General features: G+C 39.7%; 1 protein-coding gene across 1 annotated transcript in view; it reads left to right on the forward strand.

Moving 5' to 3' along the window:
* The first annotated feature begins 266 nt into the window (after window positions 1-266).
* AGGF1 (angiogenic factor with G-patch and FHA domains 1) overlaps window positions 267-24133 on the forward strand; it is a 46382-nt gene continuing 22515 nt past the window's right edge. The window contains exons 1-5 of the mRNA XM_055536618.1: window positions 267-849; window positions 4905-5007; window positions 6277-6473; window positions 7293-7457; window positions 9734-9922. Of these exons, the coding sequence (XP_055392593.1) occupies window positions 640-849; window positions 4905-5007; window positions 6277-6473; window positions 7293-7457; window positions 9734-9922 (864 nt within the window). The 5' untranslated portion in view covers window positions 267-639. The remainder of the gene's footprint in view (window positions 850-4904; window positions 5008-6276; window positions 6474-7292; window positions 7458-9733; window positions 9923-24133) is intronic.

Here is a 24133-nt window from a genome sequence, read left to right on the forward strand (position 1 = left end):
CTGTAAAATAAGCAGCTAGGAAGTGAACTCTATGCAAAAAGTTTGAAAACGTTTTGAAAGCGTACGATGGTAAAAGCCTGCAAGAATGCTCGACCTAGCTCATCTCTCCTGGGCTACACAGTCTGTAGCAGCTTTCGCATTGGCTTTCCACGCCCTCGGTACCGCCCCGCCCCGCCCCCGCCCCGCCCACCGGTAACCCGAGCTTGTGCGCCGTAAGGCCCTTCTCGGCTCCCGTCGCTTCCTTTTCTTTCTCGGCCCCGCCCATCGCCAACACCATCGTTTCCGGTTCCGCCGAGAAGCGGCCGGATCGCTTCGGTCCCTTCTCTATCCCGCCCATTTGTCTAACGTTTCTGGGGCTTACGGGGTCGGTTGGACGGGAAGTTACCAATAAAGTTTTACTGTTTGAAAGCCGGCCTGGCTGGGCCGTGCCCATTATCTGTTCCCTTGTTTGTTTGTCCGCAGTCCCTGGGCTACAGGGAACAAGCTTCAGGACGTCATGGCCAGGGGCCGCCGCGGCCGGGCGGAGCTGAAGCCGCCTTTCGCTGCCCACGCGCTCCCTTGGCTCCCGGGTCTGCCGGCGTCCACCTCGGTCTGAGCGCAGCCCCCTCCGCGCCCACGGGCCGCCTCGCGCCGGACCCCATGGCCTCCGAGGCGCCGCCGCCTTCGTTGTCTCCGTCGCCGCCACCCTCTCCCGAGCCTGAGCTGGCCCAGCTGAGGCGCAAGGTGGAGACGTTGGAACGCGAGCTGCGGAGCTGCAAGCGACAAGTGCGGGAGATCGAGAAGCTGCTGCATCACACGGAGCGGCTGTACCAGAGCGCCGAGAGCAACAACCAGGAGCTCCGCACCCAGGTGCGCCTTCAGGTTCCAGCCCCACGCCCCACCCAGCCCGCTGCGAGGCCTTCGAGGGCTGGGATCGTCTCGGGAGGGCTCCCTGGCAGGGCCCTGGACTGCTTTAGAGAGTACCTGGGAGAGTTAAAAGTTGTGCTATTTTAATTACAAGAACCTTTGGAACAAACCTAAGAGTTGGGGTACTCGGTTTAGATGAAATGCGTGAGCTGCAGTTGCGGCCGGGCGTGAAGTGAACTTTAGGACCTTGAGTTTTCATTCTCACTTGTAAAATCCCCTTGGCAGTAGGCACATTTATAATATTCCATATCACTTTTTGAGTTTGTAAAGCACCAATTGCAATCAGAGCCCCATTTATCATTGTCTAGAAGGGTGAACTGAAATTGAGCTTTGCAGTTCCAGTTCAGTCGCTCAGTCGTGTCCGACTCTTTGCGACCTTGGTTGAGCCTTGGATTGAGCCTTGGTTGCCCATAAAATGAGAATGATGGCACCAACTGATGAAGGTTAAGTCAAATTAAGCGTCCATAAACTGTTTCACCGTTTTGATCGCTATGGATATGTGAGGGGGCTTCCCTGGTGGCTCAGTGGTAAAAGAATCCACCTGCCAATTCAGGAGACGTGAGTAGGGGGGTTTTGAAAATCGTGTGGAGCAGGTAATGGCAATCCCCTTCGGTATTCTTGCCTGGGAAATCCCATGGACAGAGGAGCCTAATGGGCTACAGTCCATAGGGTCGTGAAGAGTCAGACACGACTGAGCGACTGAACAACAAGAAGGTATTAATATGAGGTTCTGGGCATTTATCTTTAGTTGTCTGGTGGAAGTCGGGAAGGTAGAACTCTGCTTGTTAAAGACACTAAACAGCTAACTCTTTGCCATAAAATACAGTAAGGGCAAATATTTAAATTGACAGACATCTGCTACTACCACTGAAGCTGGAACTAGAGTGATGCAAACAAGGCACCTAAGGCACAAAATTTAAGGAGGAACTCACACTTAGGCTCATGAAAGTTTAGGATAGTACCTGAGAATCAGTACCCCCTTGAATTTTTAAACAGCATAATTTTCCAGCTTGATTTTTTTGGGCTATTGCATTCTTTCCCAACAAGTTATATTAATTACATGTAATTAATTAATAACATGTAATTATTAATTTCAGTTAAACTGTTGTCCTTTGACATATATTGGTACATTTCCTAAAACCACATATGTAGGGTGCAAATTACAGTATCAGACTTTGTTATGCTTTGTCAAATAAGCTATGCAAATAAGTGCTGAGTTGTGGTGACTTTCTGTGACCATTGTATGGAGTTGTTAATATTATGATATAGAAAATTTGTGTTTGGTTACTCAACAGCTGTTTCTTGGACACCTACAGGAGATTACTAATACGGTTAAAACATTGTGGGGAAAGGGGAGCAAAATTTGATAGCCTTAAAAAAAAATCCTTTTATAATTCTAAATTGTGAAAGTTCTTCTTGCTACAGAGATTCTAAAAATGTTTCTGCTAGTCTTTGAAGAGCCGGCATTTTGGTTATTAGTGTTAACTTGAGAGTTGTCTAATATGAAAAATTGAAATGCACAGAAAGCTGTAACTTTCCTAATGATAGTAATGACTCTTCTTTACTATCTTTCTAGTCAGCCTCCCCTGGTGTTGGGTGGAGTTTGTTAACTGTCATTGCTAGTTACTAGATAGTGGTTTATCTGGAGTAGTAAAAAATTGGCTTGAGAATTGAAGTTGAACTAGCAGGAATATACATAAATGTACAGGCTTTGAAGTCAAAGAAACTTTGTGCAAATTACTTTATCTCTTTAAATTTCTCATGTTTAAAATGGGGATTAGGACAGCCAATTTGTAAGGTGGTTGTAAGAATGAATGAGATGTCATCCAGAGTACCAAGTGCAGTGCCTAGAATGTAGCACGTGCTAAATAAATTATCTCGTTCACAGTAATAGTAGTAGTAGCCAGAACCAGGATTAGGGCAAGGCAATCAGTAGCCTAAGGCGAAAAATTCAAGGGGGTACTGATTCTCAGGTACTATCCTAAACTTTGATGAGCCTAAGTGTGAGTGCCTCCTTAAATTTTGTGCCTTTGGTGCCTTGCTTGCTTCACTCTAGTTCCAGCTTTGGTGGTAGCAGCAGATCTGATCATTTATGAAATGCATAGATAATCAGTATATAATCAGTCTTACCACCTTTCTCTTTTTAACCTCTGTGTAACATGAAAGAAATATGTGGAAGCTTGTATTTTAGTTTCATGCTTATAAGGAACATAATCTCACATTGCATCATTGAAAAAGCAAGAGAATTCCAGAAAAACATCTATTTCTGCTTTATTGACTATGCCAAAGCCTTTGACTGTGTGGATCACAATAAACTGGAAAATTCTGAAAGAGATGGGAATACCTGACCACCTGACCTGCCTCTTGAGAAATCTGTATGGAAATCAGGAAGCAACAGTTAGAAGTGAACATGGAACAGCAGACTTTTCCAGATCAAGAAAGAAGTACATCAAGGGTGTATATTGTCACCCTGCTTATTTAACTTCTTTGCAGAGTACATCATGAGAAACGCTGGGTTGGATGAAGCAGGAGCTGGAATCAAGATTGCCGGGAGAAATATCAGTAACCTCAGATATGCAGATGACACCACCCTTATGGCAGAAAGTGAAGAAGAACTAAAGAGCCTCTTGATGAAAGTGAAAGAGGAGAGTGAAAAAGTTGGCTTAAAGCTAGGCAGTCAGAAAACTAAGATCATGGCATCTGGTTACATCACTTCATGGCAAATAGATGGGAAACAATGGAAACAGTGACAGACGTTATTTTCTTTGGTCCCAAAATCACTGCAGATGGTTTCTGCAGCCATGAAATTAAAAGATGCTTGCTCCTTGGAAGAAAAGCTATGACCAACCTAGATAGCATATTAAAAAGCAGAGACATTACTTTGCCAGCAAAGGTCCGTCTAGTCAAGGCTATGGTTTTTCCAGTGATCACATATGGATGTGAGAGTTGGGCTATAAAGAAAGCTGAGCGCCGAAGAATTGATGCTTTTGAACTGTGGTGTTGAAGAAGACTCTTGAGAGTCCCTTGGACTGCAAGGAGATCCAACCAGTCCATCCTAAAGGAGATCAGTCCTGGGTGTTCATTGGAAGGACTGATGTTGAAGCTGAAAATCCAAATCTTTGGCCACCTGAGGTGAAGAGCTGACTCATTTGAAAAGACCCTGATGGCTGGGAAGGATTGAAGGCAGGAGGAGAAGGGGACGACAGAGGATGAAATGGCTGGATGGCATCACCGAATTGATGCGTATGAGTTTGGGTGAACTCCGGGAGTTGGTGACAGACAGAGAGGCCTGGCGTGCTGCCGTTCATGGGGTCGCAAAGAGTCGGACACAACTGAGCAACTGGACTGAACTAAGTTGAACTGAGTCTTGGATTGAGACCCTGTCTGACTGAGGTTGCTAATAAGGATGCTCTTGTCTGTCGATGGGTGTTCTTCACACTCTGGCGCTCCGGCCTTGACCTTCAGTGAGGCACAGGGAGCCCAGATGCCCCTCTGAGGTAGTCATCTGTGTTTCCTTCTGCTCCAGTTATTTAGGTATAAGATTACTATTTCAAGAAAAAAGTGTGTTAATGTATATGAGTGACATTATTTAAGTGAGTAGTTAATTCCAGGTGGAGAACACTGAATGATACTAGGTAATTTAATTCTCCTCAGGGAGAGCTGCTGACCAGTTAAAATGTTAGTATAAAGGCATTCTTATTTTGTTAGAAATAAATAAATCTGTTCACAGGGTCTTACTAATGTAGTCAGTCTGATTTTTGGAAGGAATAGTCTGAGGTTTTGCAAGAGAGTATAGGAATAAAAACATCTCCCTTTGCAGATGTAAAAGGTGAAAGCCAATTATAGTATTTTCAGTTTTTCTGAAAGGAAACTAGCCCATACTGGTACTTCTCCAAACTTTTACCAGGAAAAATAATTACTGTAATATTAGGAGAATAATGTACATATTAGTAGATTGCTGTATGGTTTATTTTTCTTAAAGCCTTTTTTTCTTTCAGGTAGAAGAGCTCAGTAAAATACTCCATTGTGGGAAAAACGAAGATAATAAAAAGTCTGATGTAGAAGTGCAAACAGAGAACCACCCTCCTTGGTCAATCTCAGGTATTCACCTTATAGTGAAGCTATCCGAATACTTTTACCTTCAAATCATGCTAATGTGACGTTTTCTTTAAACTTAAAATATATATATATACACCTCTAGATAAATAGAGCTGTTACAAAGTTGCCTTTTCTCTATATGAGTTGGTATTTTCAGATCATCGATTTGTGATGGGAAAGTAGAACTTATTGTTCCTCTTATAAATACATAGTATTGCTGGTGTTTTCAGTGGCAGGTTCACTGAGTAGTTTTTGCTCTGCTGTAAACTGGCTCCTCTCGTCTGGCCTTACTTGTGACCAGGGGATGTGTTTTCTTGTTGATGTATTCCACTTAGTATCAGTTCAGTGTCAGTCTCTTAGGTCCTTCTGGGAGGAGAGTGGGCCTACAACCTTGGCCTCATCAATGGCATGATGTTGAGAGGCAAAATAACTGAGCTGCTGCTGCTGCTGCTGCTGCTAAGTCGCTTCAGTCGTTTCCGACTCTGTGCGACCCCAGAGACAGCAGCCCACCAGGCTCCCTTGTCCCTGGGATTCTCCAGGCAAGAACACTGGAGTGGGTTGCCATTGCCTTCTTGAATGCATGAAAGTGAAAAGTGAAAGTGAAGTCCCTCAGCCGTGTCCGACTCTTAGCGACCCCATGGACTGCAGCCCACCAGGCTCCTCCGTCCATGGGATTTTCCAGGCAAGAGTACTGGAGTGGGGTGCCATTGCCTTCTCTGAAATAACTGAGCACCTGGGTTTTAAGAAATAGAAATCACAAGAAATGGTCTTTCCCAATCAATTTTGCCTTGTTTATTCTGTGCACAACTTAGCTAAATTATATTATGTTTTTTTAAAAAGTCAGCATCATGACTGAAATTTGATGGAAAAATGAGCCCTTGACATGTTGTCTTTATTCCATTGTCATTTGATATTCAACGATACTAAGGTATGTGGTTAGATATTTTTAAGAGTTGCTAATTTTTTTTTGACAGAACACAACCTATCTACCTGTTTTCTCTTTTTACTCTTGCTATGGAAAATCCAAATCTGCTTACCTTTTTTTCTTTTTAGCTTGACAGCTCAGGTACTGAAGGTGACATAAGAATCAAAGATATATACTTCTGCATATTTACTTGCACTATTCATTTTAATCTGTTAAAATGTGTATAATTGTAAAAATACAAGTTGCATGCAATGTGTGCTCTTTTGTGTTTGCTGGCAATGTTTTGGAATTAACTTCTTTTTATATACGCTATTGTAATATGATATCACTTTTTGTTTTTGTAATAGATTATTACTATCAGACATACTATAATGAAGTTGATCTTCCAAATAAAGCATCTGAACTCTCAGTTCAGGAAGATAAGGATATTGAAGCTTCTACTTTTAGTTCTAAAGACCAGTCACACATAGAAAATGATACTTATGCTGGTACTGATATAACAGAAAATCTTGGACAAGAGGACCATTTTGCCTCGAATTCACAGGTAATAGAGTGCTTTACTTGGAACTGTTATTACAGTAACTTGTTCTTTGTTGTTGTTATGGAGAAAAATAGAGTTCCTTCTTTTATCACAGCATATGCAAGGGTTGTAAACATGCTATACTTATGTAGTAAATTATACACTTTTTGAGAAACAAAAATTAAAACTTATTCATATGTGTAATTGTTTTCCTACTCTATTGTGTTCCAAAAAAAAGTATGGTACACATAAACTAAAGCAAAATTTGTCAGTATGTTTTGACTCAATCAAACAATCTTGAACAACCACAATACCATGCTCACACCAGCTTCTTTCAATGCTTCCTGTATGTCTAACATCATGCCATTGTCAAATTTCCTAGAATGCTTTATAAATTAGTTTCTACAGTTTGTTTGAATCAGGATCCCATAAGCTTTATACAGGGCAACTGCTTAATGTGTTATATAGAATTCATAGCTTTCCTCACCCATCTATTTTCTAAAATTGTTTCCCTTTGAGCCTGTAACTATTGAAGAATCCTGATCATTTGTCGTAAAGAATAATTCAGTCTGTATTTTGTGGATCGCTTCCCTATGGTATTAGATATTTATTTTTGAATAATGGTCACTCACTCACTCGTGTCTTCAAAACTGGGTCAGATTTGAATTAACTGACATATTTTTTAAAGGCAATCAAATTGTAATTGATAGCCATCCCTTTCCATTGCAGAAACTGAGGTCTTATATTCCAAATAGTTTATAGGTCTATTTATTGTTTCAAATTATGCTACTTTTTTATTTAAGGATGATTTTGTCCTATTTGACATGATTGTACCATATCTAGGAGCCAGCGTCTGCGTTAGCAACAGAGAATGCATCCTTAGAAGGTTCATCACTGGCTGAGAGTTTGAGAGCCGCAGCAGAAGCTGCTGTGTCGCAGACTGGCTTCAGTTACGATGAGAACACTGGGTTGTATTTTGATCACAGTACTGGATTCTATTATGATTCCGTAAGTGTCTCATACCTTTTCATACTGGATGGTTGTGTTCTTAGCTGCTTGGATGCTTAATATTAAACCTTAGGTTGAATTAAGAAAAGCAGGGAGCTGCATGTAAAAATTGTTTGATTCAGAGTTACTTGATAAGAATAAAGATTTATAAAATAGCTTATGATACTATACTTTTATGTTTACTTAATTAGATGAGTCAGTTGTGTTATTATAGATTACTATTTTAGAGAGATCTAATAACCTTTACATGTAAAGTAACATACAAAAATGTTAGCATATTTATTAATAAAAAGAGATGAAAACTGCATTTTGTAAAATGTTTAAGAGCTTAACATTTTTTCATAGAATTTATACACAAGTAACATTGTTAGTTCTAGGCTTGGGGGTGAGAATTTTTTTTTTTTAATTGTTTCAAATACCTGTATCTTTGTGAATTCATTTTAGTCCACAAAGGAGTCTTTTTTTAAAAGTTCTTTATGGCATGTGTTATAGTTAGTGTTTTCTTTTCTGTGTCTTTTAAGCATTCTACTTAAAAAAAAATCAATCTGTTAACAGTGGGAACTAGGGAATTAGTGTGGAATCAGAAATACAAGGAACCACTAACTAGGGCAAAACCAGAAAATAAAATTCTTTATTTATAATGCAGTGTTTTGACTGTTGAAGGTCTAGTACTTAGTTGGATTTTTTCAGGTTTTGATGACAGTAATGATGGAACTCAGTATACCCACATTCTTCAACCCCTGTGGTCTACAAATATGATCTGGTTCAGGAATTACCGAATGTAGTGAGTGCCACAAAGGGGAGCAGATATTCACAGTTGCAGTTATAGGAACTGCTGTTAACTAATCTAGGGAACATAATGATAAGAGTAAATATTTTAGTTAGATAATTGATTGCATTAGCTTGTCATTTGCACTTGGTACAGTACTTTGTAAATACTTTGTAAAGAGAGGGTTTTCTTTCATCGGAGTATGCCAATTGAAAATGTTAATTAATACCCAGAAAATAAATGTTTAAACTCTTATTACCAAAGAAAATAATAATTAGTTAATTGGTTTCTAGGAAAATACACAATTTCTAAGTATATGACCTTAGTCTTTGTAATTCTTCTACCTTCCTTTCTGTAACTTTCCCCCTGACATCTCCTCTGTAAATGCTTAATTACATTCTGCAGGTTGTGTGTGTGTCTTTGGAGTAGGGGCGTCATTGTTTTGCTATTTTTATTTTGCTAGTTTTCATTTTATTTTAAATAAAAATTTTCTTACATATTTGAAATGCCTGTATTTCGGGCTGAAAGGTAGCAGATTAAAAAGATTTCAGTTGTAGAAGTTCTGTTATTGCTGGAAATAAAGATTTAAAGCTTCCATTCAGTTTTTTAGCTAAAAGAAGGATAGTGAGAATTATAAATATTTTTTGTAAGAGATTTACAAAATGAATTAGTAAATTGCAATAGTATCAACACTTAGAAAAGTAATTCTTTTTCAGGAAGCTTTAGTTGCTTAATCTCAGTGTATTGCCAGATGTTTCCAGGTCTGATCTGCATGGATTTATGATGTAAATAAGATATAGACTATTCAGTTAAATCTTGGCCAGTATCTAATAAATGCAGATGATTCTATAATTTTATCTTTCTAGTTTTTATCCATAATTGACCAAAATTCTATATTGCATGGCTGCTTTACATACAGTAAGTCTTATGTAGTTGCTTAGTGTAGAATTGATTAATGAAGACAATTGTTTGATTTCTTTGTATAGAATGTTATGTTATAGTATTCATGAGCTTAATTTTATTTTCAAATTTTCTCCAGAGTTTTGAATCGTGAACAGTAAGAGGCACATCTTTGTTTTATGACATTGAGAGGAGGGTTTAGGGGTTTATACTACCAAATCATTACCAATTATATAGATAATGAGTCTGAAATTGCTTTTATGTGGTCACCTTTTTCTGATGCATACCTTAGTTTTCATGACTTCTAAAGGTTTCTTGTTGAACCATCTGAAGTTGTTATTTCTGTAAGCATAAACATGGTCAAATGTTGGCAATTATATGAGATTTAATTTAATATATAAATGTATTTATTTTCCACACTTGGAAAACTAGAGGAGATATTGAATGGTAAAGTATTTTGGAAAATTGCAAGCATTTTTATTATGTTATCTTTATTTTTTTTTCCAGAAAAGACTGTAATTCTTTAAAGAAACACATTTACTAGGAAGTTTAGTTTTCTATTTTATTTCATCATGAATAGAACTTACTGTTCCCTTCACTTTGAAAGGAAAACCAGCTGTATTATGATCCCTCCACTGGAATTTATTACTACTGTGATGTGGAAAGTGGTCGATACCAGTTTCATTCTCGAGTGGATTTGCAGCCTTATCAGACTTCTGGCACAAAACAAAGTAAAGATAAAAAATTGAAGAAGAGGAGAAAAGATCCAGATTCTTCTACAACAAATGAAGAAAAGGTAATGTCATCATAATTTTTAAAACTTATACAGTGGTGGCATAGTTAAGCCAAAATTTTTTTTACATTCTACTTTGTTTATTTGGCTGCTCTGGGTCTTTTTGTGGTGTGCAGGCTCTTTATTGCGGTGTGTGGGCTTCTCTGATTGTAGTGCCCAGGCTCAGCTGGCCGGCAGCATATGGGATCTTAGTTCCTCCAACAGGGATAGAAGTGTCCCTGCTTTGGAAGCTGAATTCCTAACCACTAGACCACCAGGGAAGTCCCAAAACCAAAATTTCTGATGAAACTGAAAATCATTTAGTAACTCTGCTTTTTTTTTTTTAATTTTAATTAGAGTATATTTGCCTTATAGTGTTGTGTTAGTTTCTGCTCTGCAGCAGAGTCATTCAGCCACAAATGTGTATGTCTCCTCTTCCCTGGGTTTCCTTCCCATTTAGATCACTACAGAGCACTGAGTGGAGTTCCCTGTGCTGTACAATTGGTTCTCGTTAGTTCTCTGTTTTATACATAGCAGTGTATATATGACTTCCTGGTGGTGCAATGGGAAGGAACCTACCTGCCAATGCTGGAGCACAGGAGACTCAAATTCAGTCCCTGGTTCAAGAAGACCCCCTGGCGTAGGAAACGGCAACCCACTCCAGTAACTAGCCTGGAGAATCCCATGGGCAGAGAAGTCTGGTGGGCTACAGTCCACGGGGTCACAAAGAGTCAGACACGACTGAGCAACTGAGCACACACATACAGTGTATATATGCCAGTCCCAGTCTCCCTATCCACCCTCCCCAGTAAGTCTGTATTTTAAATATAGCATTTAATTAGAATATTATATCATTATAATATTATTATAATAATAAGATACCAGAATCTTATCAATCAAGAAACTTTTACATGGGGAAAAACATGGACTTTTTACAAATTCTCAGTTACTAGAAGTAGAAAAAATTTTTTTCTTTTTTCAGCCTGAAATTGACCACTGAAAAAATTTTTTTAAGTTTGAAGCAGGTAGATATAGGGCAGATAAAGTACTCTTGTGTTGTGTAATTTGGAAGAAGACCATTCAGAGCATCTGTGGATAAGCTGATGTCAGTGCACAACTCACAACAGAAGAAAAACGGTTTATAAGCAGCTGTGGGTAAAAGTTCAACATTCTTAGTTATGTTGAGCTGTTACTTATGTTAGGAAGCGTAAGAAAAAAATCCACTGCTAGCAAATATAGGATCTATGTATATTTATTAGTGTAAATTGGTATCTTTTGGGAAAATAGGTTGCTTGCTTGCATGTGTGCTCGTGTCTGACTCTTTGTGATCCCATGTCTGTTTCTATTTTGTGAGTGAGTTTGTGTCATGTTTTAGATTCCATGTATAAGTGATTTATATAATATTTGTCTTTTTCTGATCTACTTCATTTAGGATGGTAATCTCTAGTTGTATCCACGTTGCTGCAAATGGCGTGATCCTTTTTTATGGCTGAGTAGAGTCCGTTGTGTATATATACCACCTCTTTATCAGTTGATCTGTCTGTGAACTTTTAGATTGCTTCTGTGTCTTGGCTATTATAAACAGTGCTGCCATGAATATTGGTGTGCATGTGTCTTTCTGAATTAGTTTTTTCTGGATATCTGCCCAGGAGTAGGATTGATGGACCGTAATGTAACTCTCTGTGTACATGCTCAGTCTTGTGTGCAGGCTCAGTCGTATCCCACTCTGTGCGACCCAATGGACTCTGTTCATGGAATTCCCCAGGCAGGAATACTGGAGTGGGTTGCCTTTTCCTTCTCCAGGGGATCTTCCCAACCCAGGGATCGAACCCATGTCTCCTGCATTAGCAAGTGGATTCTTGACCACTGAGCCACCTTGGAAGCCCAGTGTAACTCTATTTTTAGCATTTTAAGGAACTTCCATACTATTTTCCATAGTGGCCGCACAACTTATATTCCCATCAACAGTATAGGAGGGTTCTCTTTTCTCCACACCATCTCCAGCATTTATTATTTGTAGACTTTTTAATCATGGCCATTCTGAACAGTGTGGGATGTTACTTCATTACAGTTTTGACTTGCATTTCTCTAATAATTAGCAAAGAAGCATCTTTTCACGGGCCTTTTGGCTATCTGTATGTTTTCTTTGGAGAAATGTCTGTTTAGGTCTTCTACCCAATTTTTTGACTGTGTTATTTGTTTTTCTTTTCTTACTGAGTTGTATGAGCTGTTTATGTACTTTGGAAATCGTCATTAGTCACGTCATTTGTGAAGATTTTCTCCCAGTCTGTAGGTTGTCTTTTTGTTCATTTATAGTCTAGTTTGCTGTGCAAAAGCATGTAAATTTGATTAGATCCCCTTTGTTTGTATTTCTGTAGCTTTGAAACACCGACATATGAAAACATTGCTACTCTATGTCAAAGAATATTTTACCCATGTTCTCTTCTAAGAGGTTTATGGCATCATGTCTTAATATTTAAGTCTTTAAGGCCATTTTGAGTTTATTTTGGGGTAGGCTATGAGGGAATATTCTAACTTTACTGCTTTTTATATGTGGCTGTCAGCTTTCCCAACATCACTTGCTGAAGAGACTGTCTTTTCTCCATTGTATATTCTTTCCTCCTTTGTGACATTTAAGTGTTTAATCTATTCTGAATTTATTTTTGTGTATGGTGTGAGAAAATGGTCCAGTTTCACTTTTTTGCATTTAGCTGTTTAGTTTTTCCAACGCCATTTACTAAAGAGGCAGTCTTTTCCCATTTTTTATTCTTGCCTCCCTTGTCATAGATTAGTTGCCCATATAAATGTCAGTTTATTTCTGGGTTCTATTCTGTTACATTGATCTGTGTGTCTTTTGTGCTGGTACCATACTGTTGGTTACTGTAGCTTTGTAGTATATTTTTAAATTGGAGTGCATGGTACCTCCAGCTTTGTTCTTCTTTCTTAAGATTGTTTTGGCTATTTGGGTTCTTTTTTTGTTTCCCTACAAATTACAGAATTTTTTCTAGTTCTATGAAAAACACTATTGGAATTTGATAGGCAGTGCATTAAGTATATAGATTGCTTTGGATATAGTACAGCCATTTTAACAGTATTAATTCCCCTAATCCATGAGCACAGTATATCTTTCCCTTTCTTTCATCAGTATCTTAGAGTTCTCAGAGTATGAGTCTGTTACCTCTTTGGTTTGATTTATTTCTAGATGTTTTACTCTTTTTGATGCAGTTATAAATGTGATTGTTTTCTTAATTTGTCTTGTAGTTTTTTGTTAAGTATATAAAAATACAGCAGGTTTCTGTATTTTGTATATTTGTATTCTGAAGCTTTACTGAATTCATATTGGTTCTCATAGTTTTTCATAATGTCTTTAGGATTTTCTATCTATTGTATCATGTCACCTGCTGCTGCTGCTGCTGCTAAGTTGCTTCAGTTGTGGCCGACTCTGTGTGACCCCATAGACAGCAGCCCACCAGGCTCCCCCGTCCCTGGGATTCTCCAGGCAAGAACACTGGAGTGGGTTGCCATTTCCTTCTCCAATGCATGAAAGTGAAAAGTGAAAGTCAAGTCGCTCAGTCGTGTCCGACTCTTAGCGACCCCATGGACTGCAGCCCACCAGGCTCCTCTGTCCATGGGATTTTCCAGGCAAGGGTACTGGAGTGGGGTGCCATTGCCTTCTCCCATGTCTCCTGCAAACAGTGACAATTTAACTTCTTTTCTAGTTTGGATTTCTTTTCTTTCTTTTTCTTGTCTGTTTTCTGTGGTGAGGACTTCCAATACTGTGTTGAATAAATGTGGCAAGTGTGACACCTGTCTTGTGCCTGATCTTAGAGAAAATGCTTCAGCTTTTCACCATTGAGTATGATGTTGGATATGGGTTTGTCATGTGTATGTGTGTGTGCTAAGTAGTTTCAGTCGTGTCTGGCTCTTTGTGACCCCTTGGACTATAGCCCACCAGGCTCCTCTGTCCATGGGATCCTCAGGCAGGAATACTGGATTGGGTTGCCGTGCCCTCCTCCAGGGTGGGTTTGTTATATATGACCTTTATTATGTTGAAGTACATTTCTTTTGTATTTACTTTGTTTAGTTTATCATAAGTTGATGTTGAATTTTGTCAAAACCTTTTTCTCTATCTGTTGAGATATTCATATGATTTTTATTCTTCAGTGTGTTAGTGTGGTGTATCTTGTTGATTGATTTGTGGGTATTGAACCATCCTTGCTTTCCTGGGATAAATCCCATTTGATCATATTGTGTGGTCTTTTAATATATTGTTGAATTTGGTATGCTAGTATTTTTACATATGTGTTCATCAGTGATATTGGCCTGAAATTTTATTTGTGGTGTGTTTGATTTTCGTGTCAGGCTGATGCTGGCCTTACAGAACGAGTTCAAAATGTTCCTTCCTCTTTAACTTCTTAGAATAATTTGAGAAAGACAGGTTAGTTCAGTAGTTCAGTTCAGCTCAGTCATGTCTGACTCTTTGCGACCCCATGAACTGCAGCATGCTGAGCTTCCCTGTCCATCACCAACTACTCGAGCCTGCTGAAGCTCATGTCCATTGAGTCAGTGATGCCATCCAACCATCTCATCCTCTGTCATCCCCTTCTCCTCCCACCTTCAGTCTTTCCCAGCCTCAGGGTCTTTTCCAATGAGTCAGTTCTTCATATCAGGTGGCCAAAGTATTGGAGTTTCAGCTTCAGCTTTAGTCCTTCCAGTGAATATTCAGGACTGATTTCCTTTAGGATGGACTGGTTGGATCTCCTTGCAGCCCAAGGGACTCTCAAGAGTCTTCTCCAACACCACAGTTCAAAAGCATCAATTCTTCAGTGCTCAGCTTTCTTTATAGTCCAACTCTCACATCCATACATGACTACTGGAAAAACCATAGCTTTGACTAGATGGACCTTTGTTGGCAAAGTAATGTCTTTGCTTTTCAATATGCTGTTTAGATCGCTCATAGCTTTTCTTCCAAGGAACAAACATCTTTTTTAATTTCACAACTGCAGTCACCATCTGCAGTGATTTTGGAGCCCCTCAAAATAAAGTCTGTCACTGTTTCCATTGTTCCCCCATCTATTTGCCATGAAGTGATGGGACCAGATGGACAGGGAGGCCTGGCGTGTTGCGATTCATGGGGTCGCAGAGTCGAATATGACTTAGCAACTGAACTGAACTGAACTGATAGGACCAGATACCATGATCTTCGTTTTTTGAATGTTGAGTTTTAAGCCAACTTTTTACTCTCCCCTTTCACTTGCATCAAGAGGCTCGCTCCTCAGTTCCTCTTCGCTTTCTGCCATGAGAGTGGTGTCATCTGCATATCTGAGGTTATTGATATTTCTCCTAGCAATCTTAACTCCAGCTTGTGCTTTATCCAACCCGACCTTTCTCATGATGTACTCATTACATATAAGTAAAATAAGCAGGGTGACAATATACAGCCTTGATGTACTCCTTTCCCAACTTGAAACCAGTCCATTGTTCCATGTCTGGTTTTAACTGTTGCTTCTTGACCTGCACACAGATTTCTCAGGAGGCAGGTCAGGTGGTCGGGTAATCCCGTCTCTTTAAGGATTTTCCACAGTTTGTCGTGATCCACACAGTCAGAGGCTTTGATGTAGTCAATAAAGCAGAAGTAGATGTTTTTCTGGAACTCTCTTGCCTTTTGGATAATCCAACGGATGTTGGCAATTTGATCTCCAGTTCCTCTGCCTTTTCTAAATCCAGCTTGAACATCTGGAACTTCTCAGTTCATGTACTGTTGAAGCCTGGCTTGGAGAATTTTAAGCATCACTTGACTAACGTGTGAGATGAGTGCAATTGTGCGGTAGTTTGAACATTCTTTGGCATTGCCTTTCTTTGGGATTGGAATGAAAACTGACCTTTTCCGGTCCTGTGGCCACTGCTGAGTTTGCCAAATTTGCTGGCATATGGAGTGCAGCACTTTCACAGCATCATCTTTTATGTTTTTTAACTATTCTCTGAGTGTTTGGTAGAATTCACTTGTGAGGTCGTCTGGTCCTGGATTTTTATTACTTATGAGTTCTTTGATTATTGAATCATTTTCATTTCTGGTAAATGGTTCATTGATATTTTTTATATTATCCGGATTCAGTCTTGGGAGACTATGTTTTTCAGGATTTATCCATTTTTTTCTGAGTTGTCCATTTTATTGGCATATCATTGTTCATAGAAAACTCTTATTCTTTTTATTTCTGCAATATCAATTGTAACTTCTCTTTGATTTCTGATTTTATTTATTTGGGTCCTCTTTGATGATGAGTCTGTCTAAAGGCTTAACAATTTTGTTTATTTTTTCAAAGAACCAGCTCTTAGTTTCAGTGACCTTTTTTCTTTTTTTAGTCTCTGTATCCTTTCCTTTTTTTTTTTTTTTTTTGTCTATACCTTGCAGCTTGCAGGATCTTAGTTCCCCAACAGAGATTAAACCTGTCCCCCCCAGCAGTGGAAGCATGGAGTCCTAACCACTGGACCTCCCAGGAATTTCTTGTATCATTTATTTCTCTTCTGACCTTTATTGTTTCTTCTCTTTGGATTTTTTCCTTCTTTTTCTAGGTCCTTCACCTATAAGGTTAGATTGTTTATTTGGAATTTTTCTTATTCCTGAGTTAGGCTTGTGTTGCTCTTAACTTCTTAGAACTGCTTTTGCCTCATCCCATGGATTTTAGATAATTGTATTAACATTTTCATTTGTCTCCAGTTATTTTTTCAGATCTCCTTTTTGAGTTCACTAGTGACCAGTTGCTTGTATCGTAGCTTATTGTTTAGACTCTTATGTGTTTTTTGCAGTTTATTTCTTATAGTGGGTTTCTAGTCTTTCACTGTTGTGATTGGAAAAGCTGCCTAATAATTCAGTCTTAAACTTCTTTATTTGAAATTGAAGTATAATTGATTTACAGGCTTGTGCTAATTTCTGCTGTACAGAAAAGTGACTCAGTTACACACACATATATATTCTTTTTTTAAAATATTGTTTTCCATTATGGTTTATCCTAGGAGACTGGATATAGTTCCCTGACCTATACAGTAAGCCTTTGTTTATCTGTTTTCAATGTAGTACCTTGCATCTGCTAACCCCAGACTCCCAGTTCATCCCCTTCCCTCCCTCTCTCCCCTTTGGCAACCACAGGAGTGTTCCCTGTCTGTTTTGTAAATAGGGTCATTTGTGCTGTATTTTAGATTCCACTGTAAGTGATAGCATATGGTATTTGTGTTCCTCTTTCTGACTTACTTCACTTAGTGTGATAATCTCTAGTTGCACCTCAAGCCTTAGTTGCTTGAGGCTTGTTTTGTAGCCTAGCATGTTATCATCTTAAAGAATGTTCCATCTTCACTTGAAACAAACTGTGTATCCCTGCTGCTTTTGGATAGAATGTTGTCTGTGTGTCTGTTAGGTTCCTTTAGTCACATGTATCATTTAAGGCCAGTATTTCTTTACTGGTTTTCTGTCTAAATGATCTGTCCATTGAGGTAAGTGGAGTGTTAAAGTCCTCTGCTATTATTGTGTTGTCAGTTTCTGCCTTTATGTTCGTTAGTATTTTCTTTATGCACTTAGCAGGTGCTTCTATGTTGGGTACATAGATATTTATATATACAGTTGTTATATCTCCTTGTTGGCTTGATCCCTTTAGCATATAATGTACTTCTTTGTCTCTTTTTGCTGTCTGTTTTGTCTGACATAAGTATCGCTCCCCCAGTTTGCTTTTTGTTTTCATTTGTATGGAGTACCTTTGTTCTGTCCCCTTATTTTCAGTCAGTGTGTGTCTTTAGATCTGAAGTAAGTCTCTTTTAGGCAGCATATATATGGGTTTTTGTTTTTAATCCATTCAGCCACTCTTGTGTCTTTTAATTGGAGCTTTTAGTCCATTTACTTTGGAAGTAATTATTGATGGGTATATATGTACTGCTATTTTGTTGATTGTTTTGAAGGGCGGTTGTAGTTCTTTTCTGGTTCTGTTTTCTTTTGCTCCCTTCCCCTGTGATTTGATGACTACCTTTAGTGTTATGTTTGGATTCCTTTCCTTTCTGTGTGTCTATTATTGATTTTTGGTTTTTGGTAGCCATCAGATTCATTCGTATTGACAACCTGTATATATGTGATTGGAGTTTCCCAGGTGGCACTAGTGGTAAAGAGCCCGCTTCACCTCCCAGGGCATAAGACTCAGAGACCTGGGTTCATGAAGACCCCCTGGAGGAGGGCATGCAGTCCATAGGGTTGCGGAGCTAGACGTGACTAAAGCAACTTAGTATGCTGCAGCAGCACGTATATGTGGTTATTTTGAGTTGATGATTTCTTAAGTTTGAATGCATTCTAACTGCTCTCTATTTTTACTGTCCTGGCCCCCTACATCTAATGTTTTTGTGGTCATATTTTGTGTTTTTGTTTTCTTTATCCCTTAACTGCTTATGTGGCTATAGATGATTTTGCTACTTTTGTCTTTTAGTCTTTCTACTGGCTTTATCAGTTGTTGATCTGCTGCCTTTACTGTACGATTGCCTTTACCAATGAGATTCTTCCCTTCATAAGTTTCATATTTCTAGATGTGGTTCTTTGTTTTCTACTTAGAGAGGTCCCTTTAATATTTCTTGTAAAGCTCTTTTAGTGATGCTGAACTCTTTTAACTTTTGCTTGTCTAGAAAGTTCTTCATCTTTTTTCCCAATCTGAAGGATAGCCTTTCTGGGTAGAGTGTTCTTGGTTGAAGGTTTTTTCCTTTTATCACTTTGAATATAAGATGCCATTCCCTTTTGGCCTGACTTTTCAGTTCTGCTGAAGTCAGTGATAGCCTTATGGTAGGTCCCTTGTGGATAACTAGTTGCTTTTCCCTTGTTGCTTTTAAAATTCTTTTTCTTTAATTTTTGCCATTTTAATTATATTTTGTCTTCATGTGAACTGCTTTCGGTTCATCTCCTTTGAGACTCTGTGCTTCTTGGACCTGGATGTGTTTCTTTCCCCAGGTTAGGGACATTTTCAGCTATGATTTCTTCACATACACATCGTGGTTGTTAGTATGCTTGATACTGTCCAGATCAGATTAGATCAGTCGCTCAGTCGTGTCCGACTCTTTGCGACCCCATGAATCGCAGCACGCCAGGCCTCCCTGTCCATCACCAACTCCCAGAGTTCACTCAGACCCACGTCCATCGAGTCAGTGATGCCATCCAGCCATCTCATTCTCTGTTGTCCCCTTCTCCTCCAGCCCCCAATCCATCCCAGCATCAGAGTCTTTTCCAATGAGTCAACTCTTCCCATGAGGTGGCCAAAGTACTGGAGTTTCAGCCTCAGCATCATTCCTTCCTAAGAAATCCCAGGGCTGATCTCCTTCAGAATGGACTGGCTGGATCTCCTTGCAGTCCAAGGGACTCTCAAGAGTCTTCTCCAACACCACAGTTCAAAAGCATCAATTCTTCGGCGCTCAGCCTTCTTCACAGTCCAACTCTCACATCCGTACATGACCACAGGAAAAACCATAGCCTTGACTAGACGGACCTTTGTTGGCAAAGTAATGTCTCTGCTTTTGAATATGCTGTCTAGGTTGGTCATAACTTTCCTTCCAAGGAGTAAGTGTCTTTTAATTTCATGGCTGCAGTCACCATCTGTAGTGATTTTGGAGCCCAGAAAAATAAAGTCTGACACTGTTTCCACTGTTTCCCATCTATTTCCCATGAAGTGGTGGGACCCGATGCCATGATCTTCATTTTCTGAATGTTGAGCTTTAAGCCAACTTTTTAACTCTCCACTTTCACTTTCATCAAGAGGCTTTTGAGTTCCTCTTCACTTTCTGCCATAAGGGTGATGTCATCTGCATATCTGAGGTTATTGATATTTCTCCTGGCAATCTTGATTCCAGCTTGTGTTTCTTCCAGTCCAGCGTTTCTCATGATGTACCCTGCATATAAGTTAAATAAACAGGGTGACAATATACAGCCCTGACGAATTCCTTTGCCTATTTGGAACCAGTCTGTTGTTCCATGTCCAGTTCTAACTGTTGCTTCCTGACCTGCATACAAATTTCTCAAGAGGCAGATCAGGTGGTCTGGTATTCCCATCTCTTTCAGAATTTTCCACAGTTTATTGTGATCCACACAGTCAAAGGCTTTGGCATAGTCAATAAAGCAGAAATAGATGTTTTTCTGGAACTCGCTTGCTTTTTCTGTAATCCAGCGGATGTTGGCAATTTGATCTCTGGTTCCTCTGCCTTTTCTAAAACCAGCTTGAACATCAGGAAGTTCACGGTTCACATATTGCTGAAGCCTGGCTTGAAGAATTTTCAGCATTACTTTACTAGCGTGTGAGATGAGTGCAATTGTGCGGTAGTTTGAGCATTCTTTGGCATTGCCTTTCTTTGGGATTGGAATGAAAACTGACCTTTTCCAGTCCTGTGGCTACTGCTGAGTTTTCCAAATTTGCTGGCATATTGAGTGCAGCACTTTCACAGCATCATCTTTCAGGATTTGGAATAGCTCAACTGGAATTCCATCACCTCCACTAGCTTTGTTCGTAGTGATGCTTTCTAAGGCCCACTTGACTTCACATTCCAGGATGTCTGGCTCTGGGTCAGTGATCACACCATCGTGATTATCTGGGTTGTGAAGATCTTTTTTGTACAGTTCTTCTGTGTATTCTTGCCATCTCTTCTTAATATCTTCTGCTTCTGTTCGATCCATACCATTTCTGTCCTTTATCGAGCTCATCTTTGCATGAAATGTTCCTTTGGTATCTCTGATTTTCTTGAAGAGATCCCTAGTCTTTCCCATTCTGTTGTTTTCCTCTATTTCTTTGCATTGATCGCTGAAGAAGGCTTTCTTATCTCTTCTTGCTTTTCTTTGGAACTCTGCATTCAGATGTTTATATCTTTTCTTTTCTCCTTTGCTTTTCACTTCTCTTCTTTTCACAGCTATTTGTAAGGCCTCCCCAGACAGCCATTTTGCTTTTTTGCATTTCTTTTCTATGGGAATGGTCTTGATCCCTGTCTCCTGTACAATGTCATGAACCTCATTCCATAGTTCATCAGGCACTCTTATCTATCAGATCTAGATCCTTAAATCTATTTCTCACTTCCACTGTATAATCATAAAGGATTTGATTTAGGTCATACCTGAATGGTCTAGTGGTTTTCCCTACTTTCTTCAATTTCAGTCTGAATTTGGCAATAAGGAGTTCATGGTCTGAGCCACAGTCAGCTCCTGGTCTTGTTTTTGCTGACTGTATAGAGCTTCTTCATCTTTGGCTGCAAAGAATATAATCAATCTGATTTTGGTGTTGACCATCTGGTGATGTCCATGTATAGAGTCTTCTCTTGTGTTGTTGGAAGAGGGTGTTTGTTATGACCAGTGCATTTTCTTGGCAAAACTCTATTAGTCTTTGCCCTGCTTCATTCTGTGTTCCAAGGCCAAATTTGCCTGTTACTCCAGGTGTTTCTTGACTTCCTTCTTTTGCATTCCAGTCCCCTATAATGAAAAGGACATCTTTTTGGGTGTTAGTTCTAAAAGGTCTTGTAGGTCTTCATAGAACCGTTCAACTTCAGCTTCTTCAGCATTACTGGTTGGGGCATAGACTTGGATTACTGTGATATTGAATGGTTTGCCTTGGAAACGAACAGAGATCATTCTGTTGTTTTTGAGATTGCATCCAAGTACTGCATTTCGGACTCTTTTGTTGACCATGATGGCCACTCCATGTCTTCTGAGGGATTCCTGCCCGAAGTAGTAGATGTAATGGTCATCTGAGTTAAATTCACCCATTCCAGTCCATTTCGATTCCTAGAATGTCGACATTCACTCTTGCCATCTCTTGTTTGACCCCTTCCAATTTGCCTTGATTCATGGACCTGACATTCCAGGTTCCTATGCAATATTGCTCTTTACAGCATCGGACCTTGCTTCTGTCACCAGTCACATCCACAGCTGGGTATTGTTTTTGCTTTGGCTCCATCCCTTCATTCTTTCTGGAGTTATTTCTCCACTGATCTCCAGTAGCATATACTCGTCTTTTGTTATCTCTTCAGCTTGAGTGATTACTACTCTTTGCCAGATTGCTAATCTGTTCCTCTATATCATCTAATTTGTTGTTCCTTCTAGTATACTTTCAATTTCAGTTTTATTTTCTTTAGCTCTGTTTGGTTCTTCTTCATGTTTTCTAACTACTGAAATTTTACGTTCATTCATTCTTCTGAGTTTGTGAGCATCTTTATGTTCATCACCTTGAGCTTTTTATCCAGTAGATTGCTTATCTCCATTTGTTTTTGTTTTGTTTTGTTTTTTGCTGTGATTTGACTAGATTTTAATTGTATTCTTTGAAGTATGGGAACATCTTATAAAATAGTGGAAAAATCTTTTTTAAACCTATATTTTGGAAGAATGTTCTTTTTCTGAGGTTATGTCTTGTACCTTTGTTGAGAACATATCCTCTGTCTCCTCACTGTCCTCTGTTCACTGTATTTATTTCTGTGTATTAGGTAGACATCAAGGTAGGTAGGTTGCTTATGTTTCCCATCTTGGAGAAGTGGCCTTATTTAGTAGACCTCCTCTGGGGCCTAGGCAGCACATGCCCTTCTGGTCATCAGAACTTTTTACTCTGGGGATGTTCCCTATGTGGGCTGTGTACATCCTTCTGTTGTGGTGAGGCTGATGACCGTGGGGGTGCTGGAAGGCAGGGCTGGCCCTCGCCCTGGCTGGCTGTGAGGTTGTGCCTTGCGTGGTGACTGCAGGCCCAGTCGACAGAAGGGTGGCCTTCCTGTGAAGTTGACCGCATGACCCAGGGGCTTGGGGCTGTTCCTGGCCCATTGGACGAGTCCCTGTGTGGCTGTCTTCTGGAAAGCCAGGGGCTTGTGCCAGCCAGCAGGTGGGCAGGGCAGGGAAGACCAGAGGAAAGATTCCAGAAAGATGTGTTCCAGTGCCACTGCTACTGGGGGTAGAACAGATTCCTCAAAACAGCTGGCCCAGGCTCCTTTCAAGCTACTACCTCTATGTTGAGACTCAGAACGTGTGCCATCTTACATGTGCCTTAAGAGCTGAATCTTATTCCTGTCTCTCTGCAGTTCTCCTGAACATAAGCTCTGCTAGTTTTTCAAAGCTATATATTCTAGGGGCTTGTCTTTCCAGTTCAGGATCCCCAGGCGGGGAGCCCCATTTGGACCTCCCACTCCTCACTCCTTGGAAGGAGCCTCTGCTTGGAATAGCCCTTCCATTTGTGCTTTGCCAACATAGGGGTATGGGTCTCCACCTCTCCTACCCATCTTGTGTGGTTCCTTCTTTATGTCTTTAGTTGTGGAAAGTCTTTTCTGCTAGTGTTCAGGTAGGTCATTCTCATAGATAGTTGCTCTGTAAGTAGTTGTAATTTTGGTGTGTCCATGGAGGAGATGAGTTCAGGGTCTTCCCACTTGACCATCTTGGCCACTTCCTTGTTCTTGAAATTTTATCTCAATTCTCTATTTATATCTCTATTATTTTCACTGACAGTACCTAAGAATTGAAGAGTAAGTAAGAAAAATGCCAAAAATTATTTTTCTTTTTTTTCAGAGACCTCTGTGTTAGTGACGCCTACCTGTCACTAGTCATTGAACTGTTTGAAAGGATATGTTAATGAAATTAGTTCTCCCAGCAAAGCAAAGAATATATAGGGGTCCTCAAATGACCTTTTCTGACAAACTAGATGATGAAATTTGATAGCATTCTGTGAGACTTTGATCCAGTTTAGCTCTCATAGCCATTCATCTTTACCGTCCTTCTGTAAAAATATGTTAATTTAGGACAAGGACTTAAGAAAAATACTAATAAAAATTTTGAATTCCCCAAGGATTATAAAAGGTAGTTGTGTCGCATGGGAGGAAACCAGTTTTAGGACATCCTCATCCTTTTCTTGAGTTTTAAGATATTCTTGGACCTCACTTTTTGAAAGTGCAGAGTATACAGATGGAGAAGGAAATGACAACCCACTCCAGTATTCTTGCCTAGAGAATCCTATGGACAGAGGAGCCTGGTGGACTGCTGTCCATGGGGTCGCACAGAGTCGGACATGACTGAAGCGACTTAGCATGCATGCATGCCTTGGAGAAGGAAATAACCCACTCCAGTATTCTTGCCCGGAGAAGGCAATGGCACTCCACTCCAGTACTCTTGCCTGGAAAACCCCATGAGGAGCCTGGTAGGCTGCAGTCCATGGGGTCACTAAGAGTTGGATATGACTGAGCGACTTCCCTTTCACTTTTCACTTTCAT

This window comes from Bubalus kerabau, chromosome 10 (genome assembly GCF_029407905.1).
Source record: "Bubalus kerabau isolate K-KA32 ecotype Philippines breed swamp buffalo chromosome 10, PCC_UOA_SB_1v2, whole genome shotgun sequence".
Classification (NCBI taxonomy): Eukaryota; Metazoa; Chordata; class Mammalia; order Artiodactyla; family Bovidae; genus Bubalus; species Bubalus kerabau.